The sequence below is a fragment of the Atta colombica genome, unplaced genomic scaffold (assembly GCF_001594045.1).
Source record: "Atta colombica isolate Treedump-2 unplaced genomic scaffold, Acol1.0 scaffold164, whole genome shotgun sequence".
Classification (NCBI taxonomy): domain Eukaryota; kingdom Metazoa; phylum Arthropoda; class Insecta; order Hymenoptera; family Formicidae; genus Atta; species Atta colombica.
The window spans coordinates 1076787-1090696 of record NW_017259255.1 but is presented as its reverse complement, the minus strand read 5'-3'; the positions used below and the strand labels follow the sequence as shown (position 1 = coordinate 1090696).

Genomic DNA, 13910 nt, shown 5'->3' with positions numbered 1-13910 from the left:
ATCTACAATACATGACAGATTTTCTAACCTCAACAACTACTTTTCCTGGTTACATAACATTTTTCCGAAAAACTAGACTGGAAAATGTCATGTAACTCTTTTCCTGCTGAACGAAGCAATTTTAGCAATTATGAATAGTATGAGAAAAGAACCAGAGCTCCTATTCTCGAAAAGTATACTCGCATACGAAAAACTAGAGAAATACTATAGTGTATGTAACATATACTATAGTATTTCCCTACGTATGTAATTATACTATTCAAGAAGAGTCCCAGGAGTATCAAAATGCTAGACTACCGATCGCGTCTAATGGAATTTCCGTGATCGTAGCGCCCGAATAGCCTCTGTATTTCGATCAAATACATGACGTTTAAATATTTAATTAAAAGTGTCTGCAAGACACTCACAAATGTCTTTGGTATTTCATAATTCTTCATACAAAATACAAACAATTCCATAAACATTGTTTTGAATTTAGATTCGGCTGATTATTTCGGTCAGGTACATGTTCCACAAAAAAAATTAATTATAATTAATAGAATGAGTTACAAATCTTTTTAATTGCATTTCAAAACTCTTCATACAAAATATAAACGATTTAAAATAGTAATTTTTACAATCAGAGGTTTTGTCCGGTTATATAACTTACCAATTAAAAGATTGCAACAGATTTTTCCTATAGTCTTCAGAATCAACCTATTCATTGAGCGATTGGTTTTTACTTACGAATCCATAAGTAAGAACCAATCGCTCGATGAACAGATTACATTCCGAAACCCGAAAAAAAAATGTTGCAACATTTAACATAGAGCTTATACTATTAGAGAGGAAAAGGCCTATCCAAGCAATGAATGGAAAGTGTGAACAAGATCTAAGAGACAGAAGATTTCTATTCCTTGCTCAATAATTTTTCTTCTTTCTGCGCATGTGCCAAAAGAGAATAGAAGAAGATAGAAAAATATTTCTGTCCATATTGTCCCTCTAGTAGTAGCTTTTTCTAGTATAAGCTTTATGTCTTTTAATCGATGATACATTCGAATGTCTAACTAGTCCTTGTATAAGAAAAGATTCAATATCAACTTCACGAAACAGATCGGCATTCATAGTTGATTCTTACATTTAAAACTGTTTTAAGTACAATCGTAAGATGCTGTAAGTCAATCCGAGGATTGTATTAACATCTTAAGACATTATATTTAAGGCAATTTTAAAATAAAAACGGATTATGAATATATCGCTTCATGTTTCGCATTTAACATTTGTAGCCCTTGAATTTATTATTTTATGACATTCATAGACAGAGAGGGCAGAGATTTAGAGAGAGACATTGTCCAACTGTTCCTTTCACTATTAGCTATTTCACTGCATAGATTTGCACTCTTAAGAGACTGCATAGATTTGCACTCACTCCGTACAATAAAAGAAACAGAAAACAGAGAACAAGAATTTTAATCTATCAGAAATTATGTATTATGAAATACACAATTTCTAATAGGTTGAAATTTTTATTCTCTATTCTCCTTTTATTGTCCGGAGTCCCTTAGAGCGCATTCCATCATCTTGATAGAAAAGCAGAAAGCGAAAAAGTACTGGCCAATCAGAACTTGCGGTGGTAGTATGTAGTACAAAAAGCCGAAATTGTCGACTACCAGCGCAACTTCTGATTGGCTTCTGCTTTTTTGTTTTCTACTTTTCCAAGAAAAAAATGTGAACATCAAGATGTGAACGTGCTCTTAAGCAGGCATCCTATAGAGTGAAAATTTACAACAGAACAAAATTGCGCAATTACAACTTGCCAGTTGCAACTCTCATTACTCTGCTTTATTTTCTGCGATTGTGATTGGTTTCGCTGTTTCGTTCCGCTGTAAATTTTTGCTCCTTGGGATTCTAGCCTTAAGCGGGGAGCACAGACTCTTACATAATGCATAACATGTAATACATAAGAAAATAAACCAATCTATGTTCCCCACTTTAGGATATTTCCACACAAACTTGCATAATTGCATAAACGTATTCATGAAGAAAATTATCCAATCGCATTTTTCAAATGAAGACATACGTAAAATATAATTGAATAATTTTCTTTATGCATACGCGGCTATGCATATTTTTGTGTCATATGTTTGTGTCATCGACATATAGTACTGGACGGAGCATTAAGCGGAGAGCATAGACTCTTGCATAATGTATAACATCAATATAAGGCCAATATTACATGCGTCCGCTTTTTTTTTTGTTATACGACAATTTTTTCAAGTCTGTCGATTGGCTATAGGATAAAGAGGTCCGAGATCTTCTCTATGCAGCCAATTGAAAAATTCGTCGTAGGACAAAAAACGGACGCATGTAATATTGACCTAAAGATATAAGAAATTTAATCAATCAGAGTTTCTCTTTTTATGGAAAAGAAAAAAGAAGGATTTTGATTGATATTTTCTTATACATTACGCAAGAGTTATGCAAGAGTCTGTGCTCTTCGCTTTAGCATTGAAATCATCTTGGCAGACCTAGAAAGAGATAAGGCGATACTTGGATAGAAGTAAATCATGTAATCAAATGCCCTTAGACATTAAGTTGATACATCTGTGCTCAGAATATTTTGCACAAAATACGTAGGAACCATATTTCAAGTTTTATTTTGTATCTAATAATTAATAATGTAAGGTTAGAATTATCATATTGCATTAGTACCAGTCAGTATTTCTGTAATGGCTCCTGATTTTAAAGAGTATACTATTTCTTTATAGCTTAGTATTACTTTATTGTTTTCCCTTTTCTGAGACATAATTCAACCAATAGGTCAAGAGTAGAAAGAGAGTTTCGTGTAAATATCTACTTTGTAAGTCCGGATCTACAATAGATGTTTTAAGCCTTAAACCTTAAGAAATTGATCAACTAATCAAATGCGAGGAGAATAATTGATTGTGATTCGTCCATTTCTTATGGTTTAAGGCTTAAAAATCTATTGTAAATCCGGGGTTATCCTTTCTAGGTCCGTCAAGATGAAAGATCAGAAAGATTTATCTTGCATTTGTATGCTCTATTCAGTACTATATGCCGATAATTTGTGTGGATATACCCTTACAGCTATTGTAGAATAAGCACAAACTTGCACAATCGCATAAACGTATGCATAAAGAAAATTATCCAATTACATTTTACGTGCATTTTTATAGAAGAAATGCGATTGGATATTTCTTCATGCACACGTTTATGCAGCTATGCAAGTTAAGTAGATATAGCCTTAAGCGGGAAGCCCAAAGTCTTGCATAACACGTAATACATGAAAATGTACCAATCAAAGTTCTTCGTTTTCTTCCTTTCCATAAAATAAAGAACTCTGATTGGTTGGATTTCTTATGTTTTATGTGTTATGCGTTATGCAAAAGTCTGTACTCCTTGCTTTATCCTTGTTGTTCACCGAATGTTAAACAAGAATAAATGATACATTACATCATGCGTGAAACAGAATGCATTGAGATTTTGCATAATACTTAACGCATAGTGCATAAGCGAATCAACCAATCAAAATCTTTTCTTTCCTCCTATTTCAGAAGGAAAAGAAGAATTTTGATTGGATGATTTCCTTAAGTCCGTTCTATAATGTGCTTTTTGTTTCTTGCGTTTTGTTATTTTTTACATCTTGTCTTTTTCCTTCTTATCCGATTTTTTTCATATCGCTCAAGATAAAAATTAACGAATTTCGAAAGAAACAAGATAGCAAAAAATATAATTGTTGATAAAACGGTTATAAAGAAGAAAAAAACAAAAGATAAAAAACAAGAAACAGGAAACAAAGAACACATTGTAGAAAAGGCTTTATGCTGTACATATATCATATACGAGTGCTGCGGCCATAAAAAGCTGTGTGTAGTCAAGTTGGCATAAGCGTAAATTCTTTTTTTTTTTATTAATCTTTGGAGAAATGAACCAATCGTGCGTACGAGAAACGCGATATTAGTGCTTCCAATTGCTTCTTTAGCGTTAAGGTGATCGATCGATTTTTCTGAGAAGCATTATGCAAATTCGTCTTTACATGAGGTGTGCAGTTGTGTGCAGAGTTGTGTGCTGTAACTAAACCACACGTATGCTCACTTATTGCCTTTTATCTTGCCTTCGGAGTGCCTCAGAGAATTGTTTGTATTCATTCGCGTTTGGGTGTCTAGTCTTTTTTGCAAGCAATATTAATAGTTAACAGCTGGTAGTTGTAGTTGCAGGATGTCTATTGTAGATAAAATTTCTCACTGTCAACGCAATTTAGAGACTTGTGGTGAGAACGAGGATCGGGTATGTATATTATAGTACGATAATGCTATAACAAAATATTCGAATTCAATAATCTATATAATTACTAACCAACTGTATGCAAAACTCTTTGTAATCACAGATCAACTATCTATATATTTATATTAATACTATTTTTGCAAATACCATTTTTTTGGACATATGTCATGTCGTTTTTAGAAAATCTTTTATAAATATCTTTTAACATAATCTCTATTAGTGATAATATATGTATATGCGTGTGAGCATGTATGTGTCATTAAACTGTGTGTGTATCATTAAATTAAACATATTAAATTAAACAATGTCATGATGCTACAAATAAATGTTTGCACAATATGTGTCCTTATATTATATTCCTTACATAAGATTAAAAATAATTACAAAAATAATTGTTATAAAATCATTACAATATTTACAAATAAAAATTATTCAAGATTCTATCTTATACATATACATATAATATTTGTACATAAATTTTATACATAATTTATACATAATTTTGAATAATTGTCTACTTGTAAATATCAATTTATAATAACAATTCTTTTTATTCTTAATATTCTCATAAGAAAAGTGTATATAATTTTTTTTAAAACATTGTATAAATATTTATTTGTGTCATTATCATATTACTTAATTTCATATTGTCATATTATTGTTAGTAAAAATCATGAAAAGATCTTGTGCATTTATAGGATATTACTAAAAGTAAATAATGTAACATAAAAAAAATGATTTTTATGATGTATGGTGTGTGTATGGTGTGTGTGTGTGTGTGTGTGTGTGTGTGTGTATGTGTGTGCGCGCGCGCGTGTGTGTGCGTGTGTGCGTGTGCGTGTGTGTAAAACAGTCTTTTGTTTTTTTTTTATATTACTGTATTTTATAATCTATATCAATAGAATATAAATTTGTTACATATTATTGTGTGTTCCCACAGATTTTACATTATATTTCCAAATTATATAAGCTACCCGTGACAGTACAACATCTTCAACAGACAGGAGTAGGAAGAACTGTGAATGGTTTAAGGAAATACCATGGTGCTGTGGGTGATGCTGCTAAATCTCTAGTTTGCAAATGGAAGACTATGGTAGCAGATGATATTGAAGATTCCAGTGATAGAGAAGATGAGGATGAAACATGTTTAATTGATGCTTCTAAAACTTATACTGATATTCCTGAATCTCCAGTACCAGAGGATATAGAAGAAAGTGATTCTTCTTTTGAGCAGTCATCAGAATCAAAATATAGACATAAGAAAGACAAGAATACTTCTGTGAAACATAGTGTAGTGCATTTGTCTAAGTCAGAGGAAAAACACGAAATGCATGAAAAAAGTAAACATTCTTCTAAACATCATTCTCATAGTGAAAAAAGATCCAAAGAATCAAAAAGTTATAAAAGTACCATAAATAAAGAAGGTTATAGTTTGACAAAATATAATCATAGCAAGAGTGATGATTCAAAAAAGACTAATGATAAAATTACCCAGATAAATGAAGATAATAATAGAAAGAGAAAAGCAAACGACTCCAGTTCTCTGATGAAGGAAAACAAGAAGACGAAATTATCAGATAGCAAAAGTGACGATGAAAAATGTCTACCACCTGTTTCAGAACATAATCGTTCTCATCTGAAATCTTCTGGAATTCAGATAGAGGTGAAAATTAAAGTAGAAGATGAACAATTTTCAACAACTGATAACAAACAAAATATTAAACAGAAGTATTTACAGGAAAAATCCAAGAGCAGTTGCAGTAAGCTTAAGTCCCAAGAATCAAGTAGTAAAGTAAAGAATAGCAGTGAAAAACAAAAGCATAAAAAAAAAGAACATACTAGTCATAAAAAACATGATATAAAAAAAGATTCCAATTATCATTCTAGCAAAGAAACTTCTAAATCAAGAGTCAGTTCCTGTAGTAGTAAAGATTATATTAAGAACAAAGACAAGGATAAAAGAAAGGAGCATAAGGAGAATAAGAGTAAACATGAGAAGAAAAAAGAGACAAAAATTAAGTTAATGCAGGAAATAAATGGTGATGAAGGAATAGATTGCAATTCTGGTGTGTTAAAAGAATCATTTATGTCATATTATGTACTTAAAAGTAATAATATAATATATAATATAAATAAATAAAATTCAATAATATCTGAGAGCAATTTTTATAAAAATATAATTTTTAAATACTTATAATTAAAAAATAAATAAATTTTCAAAACTTTACAAATAAAATAATATTTCGTTTTAAAATTATTTTTCTGAGATTATATTATATTATCCTAATTCATATTGATTATCATATATTTAGAGTCTGACCGAAACTGAACCGAAATACTCGTCATACATGTCAATTTCAACCGAAACCAAAACCAAAATTAAAAAATAGAAATCCTATAAGGTCATTACGTAGACATGCCCATATATCACTTTTTCTTCATAGACATCATAATTTATTGAAATAATAATTAAATTTCAGCTGAAATAAAAAATCAAAATCGATTTCGGTTCTGTGTCAATTTTAGCCGAAGAATACTTGTTCTTCATAAATATCAGAATTTATTGAAACAATAATTACACATTAATAATTACATATTAAAAATAATATTTATGAAGAAGAAATAGAAAGGTTTCAATTGAAATTGACACATAATGTTCATTTTTTAGTTTCGGAAAAAGTTTTTGTCACACTCTATATTAGATTATAGACTCATATAGATTAGATCTCTTATATATTATATTTATTTAATTCTTTATTTTTAATTTTTGAATATTGTAGAATTTTTAATATTATAGAATATATTTAACAGCTTATTTTATAAGATCAAAATATTCTTAAATTTATAGCTTTTACTAAAAAAAAATGATTTAATTTTATTTAAAATTTCATCCAAAATTTCTCATGTATTTTTGCATAAGTCTTTTTTACATTAAATTTACTTTATTACATTACTTTTTATAATATATATAACAAATAAATGATACATTGATATGTTTCAAAATTCACAGCGCTGAAAATCTAGTTTACATTATGTACATTATACATTTATCAGCACTAACAATGAATTTTGGAACAAAGTCATTGCTTATATATTAATAAGCGTATATTTTATTTTAAATCAATACCTAATTTTTACAAAATCTATAGTTAATAAAATAAGGATAGAAAATTATATGCAATAAAAAAATAATTAAATTCAGCAAACTTTACACACAATATTTTAACAACATCTCTTATATTTAATAAAAGTTTGTCTTTTGAAATTTCTTATATTGAATTCGATTCTATTCCATGTTAATATTATTAATAGATAAATAATATTACTGAGTTAAATTAACTAATATTATTAAAAAAATAAATAAATGTAGAATATTTTTAAAAATTATAAAACGTTTGTATAAAATTTGTAATTTTATATGAAAGTTTATTCAATGAAATATTGGATATTGTGTCATATTTCTATTCTTTTCAGGTGCAAGTTTTGCAGAAGCACTTGGCATGTGCTCCATGCCTCAGCTATCAAAAAAACGTCAGAGTAATTCATCTAATTCATCTAATACAAATCCCAGTAAGTCAAGTAAAATAGAACTGATGTCTCCTGTTTCTAATAAAAAATTGCCAGCTGTGAAAATTGAATCAGAATGCGATGACAATCCAAATGTAATTTTTATATTCTATTATACAGTATTTTCAATTGTTAAAAGAATTAAATCTAACAATTAAAAACTTTATTTTTAGCCACCATCTCTTCTAGCTCCAAATGTAAAATTGGAACCATTAAATGTGGATTTGGCATCTACATTACCTGAAATTAGTCCCAATTACAAGCCACTGCCATACATTAATCCTATGCAACGCAAAGAAGAAATAAAGTCTGTTGATGATATCATTTATATCAAGAATCAAAGGTAGTTATATGTATTTTTTGCAATATAAATGATAAAATAATATTTTATATCTTAATATCTATTATTGTACTGTTTATGCATTATTTATTCTTGTTCCAGAACAAAAGTGTATTCTGGTAACAAGGTTGGTTACACAAGCGTGCCGACGTTATATGAAATGTGCATCAGAGTATTGATAGAAAATATCGATGGTAAGCATCTTTCTTGATCTTTCTTTCCGATGAAATCATGTCAATGTTCCAATATTCTAATAATAAATGTTTTTATTGCTAGCACTCGAGTTTACTGGCGGTGTACCATATGATATATTAAAGCCAATCCTAGAACGTGCCACATGTGATCAATTATTTATGTTAGAGCATCATAATCCATACCTCATAGAAGACACAGACGTATTATGGAAATATCATTGTAATCGGGAGTTTAAGAATAAAGAGAGACAGGAAATGGAGTCATGGCGTGAAATGTACATGGTAAATGAATTAAAAATTATAAAACTAGAACAATAACGTATGCAACGATGTGTTTAAAATTTTATATATTAGGTGTACAACTTTGCTTCCGCCGTTTTTCTATAGATGGCTTTAGTAAGTGGTGGTCGAAATAAATAGATCATAGACGTCATACAATAAACTTGGACATCTGTCAACATAACCCCATAGAAACATTAGTCGATTTGTGTCTGCATCATAAAGTTATTCTCGATTGAAAATGTCAGTTTACGAGCCAAATTCTTGTCATTTGCGGGAGGTTTTAATTTTTTGCTTCAATATGAAGAAATTTGCGGCTGAGGCTCATCGAATGCTCTCAAATACTTATGGTGAGGCCGCTATTAGTCAACGTGAGTGGTTTCAACGCTTCAAGAACGGTGATTTTGACGTCCAAGGTCATGCTCTGTATTTGGTGGAACCAGCTCGGCGTAGTGTATTATGAACTTAAACCGACTAAAACCGACTAAAACAATCACAGGCGATCGGTATCGAACGCAATTGCAATGCGTTTGAGCCGAGCATTGAAAGACAAACGGCTGCAATACAACGAGAGACACATAAAGTGATTTTGCAGCATGACAATGCTCGATCCCATGTTGCGAAAGTGGTCAAGACATACTTGGAAACATTGAAATGGGAAGTCCTACCCCACCCGCTGTATTCTCCAGACGTTGCTCCCTCTGACTATCACTTGTTTCGATCAATGGTACATGGCCTGGCTGACCGCACTTCCGATCTTATGAAGAAGTAAAAAATTGGATCGATTCGTGGATAGCCTCAAAAGATGTTTTTTCGACGTGGGATTCGTACGCTACCCGAAAGATGGGAGAAAGTAGTGGCCAGCGATAGACAATACTTTGAATCATAAATGTATAACCAGTTTTTTACAATAAAGCCTCGAATTTCGGAAAAAAACGGCGGAAGCAAAGTTGTACACCTAATATGAATGAACTTATAATTTGCCTTATTTATATTAACATTGTAATGCACATTAACATTAAATAGCGCTGCTTGGATGAAAGAGAAGCAAAATTAAAAACACTCACCGCCAATATCAAACAATCTATAGATAAGTCCGTCCCAATGAGATCGACTAAACTTGCTTATGTAGATAATGTCGTGAAACCACCACGTAATGTATTGAAAAAACAAGCAAAATATGGTACAGCTAATGCTACTCCTGCTACTATCTCCAGTGTAAAGAAAAAGTTAACTGGCGGTGGTGCAGTTAACAATGCGACGAATATTGCTGTACCACCACCGCCGATGTCTCGCTTTAAAGCATCAAGTATGTATTTATTTCAAATATTTCATTATAATTAAAATTTTATTATAATATTAATATTAATTCAGGGCTTGGTCTTATTTCAAATAAATTTATTTAAAATATATATATTAAATGAAAAAATTAAAAAGTATAGTATTTAGTTATAGTATTTATTATTTTAAATAACTTCTTTTGACCTATTTCTTATTTAATATTTTAAATAAGTTTTTGAAATTTTGCAGTCTACTTCAGGGCGAGGAGCAGCCTCTTATAGATACTGAGTATCTATTTCTTATTTAATACTTTAAATAAGTTCTTAGAACTTATTTTATATTTTTTATTTTAATATTTTAAATAAGTCATATAAATTATTTTACCGAGCCCTGAATATTATGAAAGTTAAAATGTATTATATTTATTTTAATCAATAATTATTTTTGTTAGCATCAAGTAGCATGAAGAAGACAAAAGCACCACTTATGGCAAAGGCATTGCAGTTAATAAAAGGTCGTTATAAACGGTAGTAATAGCAGTAGTTTTACGAATATTACGAATCATTAATCATTCAGCTCTAATAACTGTATATGTCATCATTTCTTATACAGAGTGTCTGGAATTTAAATATCAAAATTTCAGGAGCATGTAGGAGATCGATAAACTAAGAAAAAAAATCCCAGATATATGCTCGTTTTTGCTTCGTTTTGAAGAAAATCGCAAAAAAAGACAAAATGTAGTTTTCATTTTTGTACTTTCTTGTTAATTATTCATATTGTATTTATTTACTTGTTTAATGTAGATATTTTAAAATGTTGGCTTCTTGCAGCAATGCGTTGCATCTAGTATGGATAGCTCACGTTGCAGCTAAACGCTAATCTAGCGATATGTAGTGCAGCCTCGATTTAATTTCTCAATTGTTCTCTTAATTGATAATGAATAAATTTCCTGCTTCAGAATCCCTCATACAAGAAGTTCAATGTCAGATCAGGTGATTGGGGTGGCCAAGTACTACTCCTCCACGTCCAATCCATCGTTGTGAAAAATATCTGTCTTAGCCAAGCTCGAGTAGTTCTGTCATAATGAACTGGACACCCATCGAGTTGAAACTACATTTCAATCTGTTGCTGCAGGTAGATGTCTTATAAATAATCAAAGAAGTCAGTCCAAAAAAATCTGTATATATCTGGCTGCATTTAATCTGTCAAGTAAAAAAATGGTTTCATAGAAACAAACAAAAAAAGTTTTCACCGTTTGAAAATGAAATTATTATTATTTTCGTATACGATTTTAGCAACGATAATATTTTAGAGGCAATGCAAGAACGAAGCAACTACGTTTTGTTTTTTTTGCGATTTTCTTCAAAACGAATCAAAAATTAGCATATCTCTAGGATTTTTTTTTCTTAGTTTATTGATCTCTTACACGCTCCCGAAGTTTTGACATTTAAATTCCTGTGTATTAATCATTTCATTGCGATCATTTCATTTAACACATTCCCTGCCGCATATGCGCCTTGTGTCTAAAGCGGGGAGCACAAGATATAAGAAAACCAACTAATCGCATTCTACAATAAGCCATTAATCATAAATTAGAAGTTAAAAGCTGGAAATTGACCACAGTCGTCAATTTCCAACTTCTAACTTCTGATTTATGACTAATGACTTATTAGTAGAATGACAATCATTCTTTATTTTATGGAAAGGAAGGAAACGAAGGATTTTTGTTGGTACATTTTCTTTACATGCATTATGTGTTATGTGTTATGCAAGAGTCTGTGGTTCCCGCTTTCCATTTAATATTTTATGATATTGTATACCTACTATATGAAAAAAATGTCAAAATATTTCATTATCCGGGAAAAAATATTGTATATAAAATTAATTATATAAAATTATATAAAATTAAATATAATTTAATATGTTTGTATATAAATTGATATATTTTATATATAATTATATAATTGTATATAATTTTATACATAAATTTATATACAGGCTGTTTCATTTTAAATGATAGAGTCGATTATCTCGCGAATCGATGATTTTGTTAAAAAATTTTTCGAATGAAAGTATAAATTTTTCGAAGTAAAGTTGTATGGCTTGAAGGGGGACACATAATGGAAATGTGAACTTAACCTTGAGTGACCTTGTCAAAATCAAGATCACTCGTTAGTTTTCTTTTAAATAGAAACCTCTATTTTTTATTACATATTGTTGTAGCTTATCTTAAGAGCTTTCCAAAACACTATAAAGTTATTTTAATAAAGTTATTTTTTGTTAAGTACTAGTTAAGTTATAAGGCAAGACATATCACTAATCCAGCTGATTAAAGCAAGATCCGGATTGATCCGGCCAACTAAACTGCTAAAGCAAGACCGATCACTGATCTGGCTGATTAAGGTAATATCGGGATCGACCAATTAAGATCAATTCGAATATCTTTAATCGTTGATAAGATATTCAAATGGAGCTCCATTTTCTTGCAGACATAGTCTCAATCGTTTTTCAAAATTTTCTACTGTTGAAATTAAAATATTATATTTTGAGGAATGCTATGACAAACATTAATTATTCGATTTTTCATGTCTCCTGCAGATGTCGGTGGAATTTTGTAAACAATATTTTTTATGTAGCGCCACAAAAAAAATCACATGAAATTAAATCAGGAGACCGTGAAGGCCATCGAATATATTTATTCATACCTCTCTATTTATCTTTCAGAAAGATGTTATTGAGGTATCATAATACAATGAGATATAGGGCGCACTATCTTGCTGTCACATTTTTGTCGAGTAGCAAGCTCAACCTCTTCTAAAAGCTCAGGCAATTTATTTTGCAAGAAAGAAAGATAAGGTTCCTCATTTAAATGGTTATCAAAAAAGGATGGACCAATCAAATATTTATTTATAATTCCGCACCAAGTGTTTAAACTCTAACGATGTTGATTATCAACACGTTGAGTCCAGTGAGGATTGTATGTGGATCAATAATGACAATTATGTCTGTTGAGTTGTCCATTGTTATGAAATGAGGCTTCGTCACTGAAGAGAACATATTGGAAAAAAGTTGGATCTTCTCATTTATAATGCATAACGAAAATTGTCTTCTTAGTCTTATATCATTTTTACTTATATCTTGGGTTAAAGTAATGTGGTAGAGATGAAATTTTTGTAAAATCTTCCACACAATAAATAAAATCCTCCATACATAAGGAATTCCTAAATTACGCTGCAGTTCTCTAGTCGAAATATAAGGATTCAAGTTTATCATTGCTAACATTGCTAATACACGCGGATCATTAACGTCATCTTCAACATTTATTTGCTTACGGTTTATCTTACGGATTCTCCTACGCTCTCGTAATAAAATTCTTTTTATCTACATTGCATTTGGATGTCGTCTAAACGATATCTATACTTACGATATAATTACTTTTTGCTCTACAATAATTTCGTCCAGCTTCATCCAAACACAAGAATAATATCAATTTCATTTGAATTTAAGCGGTCATTTTGAAAAAAGCTTTGGAAAAGCCCAATGTAAAAAAATTGAAAAAAAAAGTTATACGAAAAAAGGAAGAAAGTTGAATCGTTCAATTGGGAAGGATTGGACTCAATTCCGTGCGCGTGAGTGTATGTCAAGCAGTGTGAATAGATCGCGAAGATGCGCGCGCGTAAGAATCCCGCTCATACGCGCATGCGTACATGGATAACGTCGGCGGTACTGTAACTTTCAAGCTCCGTAACTCGGAAAATACTTAATGAAACGTAACTTTATTATAGTGTTTTGGAAAGCTCTCGAGATAAACTGCAAGAATAAAAAATAGGGATTTAAAAAAACATTAATGACCTTGACCTGATTTTAACAAGGTTCACTCAAGATCAAGTCCATATTTCCATCATGTGTCCCCTTTCAATTCAATTTTTGTTCGAAAAATTTTTCAATAAAATCATCAGTTCACG

The 13910-nt window shown here is 30.5% G+C and overlaps 1 protein-coding gene across 2 annotated transcripts; it reads left to right on the top strand.

Annotated features, from left to right (window-relative positions):
• Window positions 1-4118: 4118 nt before the first annotated feature.
• On the top strand, window positions 4119-10667 carry LOC108686109 (transcription elongation factor B polypeptide 3). 2 transcript variants are annotated; one of them, XM_018191207.1, is made up of 9 exons: window positions 4119-4287; window positions 5225-5947; window positions 6023-6350; window positions 7759-7946; window positions 8025-8194; window positions 8294-8385; window positions 8468-8667; window positions 9691-9973; window positions 10397-10667. In XM_018191207.1, the coding sequence occupies exons 1-9, from the start codon at window positions 4219-4221 to the stop codon at window positions 10474-10476; spliced, it is 2133 nt and encodes a 710-aa protein (XP_018046696.1). In that variant the 5' UTR covers window positions 4119-4218; the 3' UTR covers window positions 10477-10667. The 2 variants fall into 2 exon arrangements, with proteins under 2 accessions (XP_018046696.1, XP_018046695.1); XM_018191206.1 differs by having other exon boundaries at window positions 5225-6350.
• Window positions 10668-13910: the final 3243 nt, after the last annotated feature.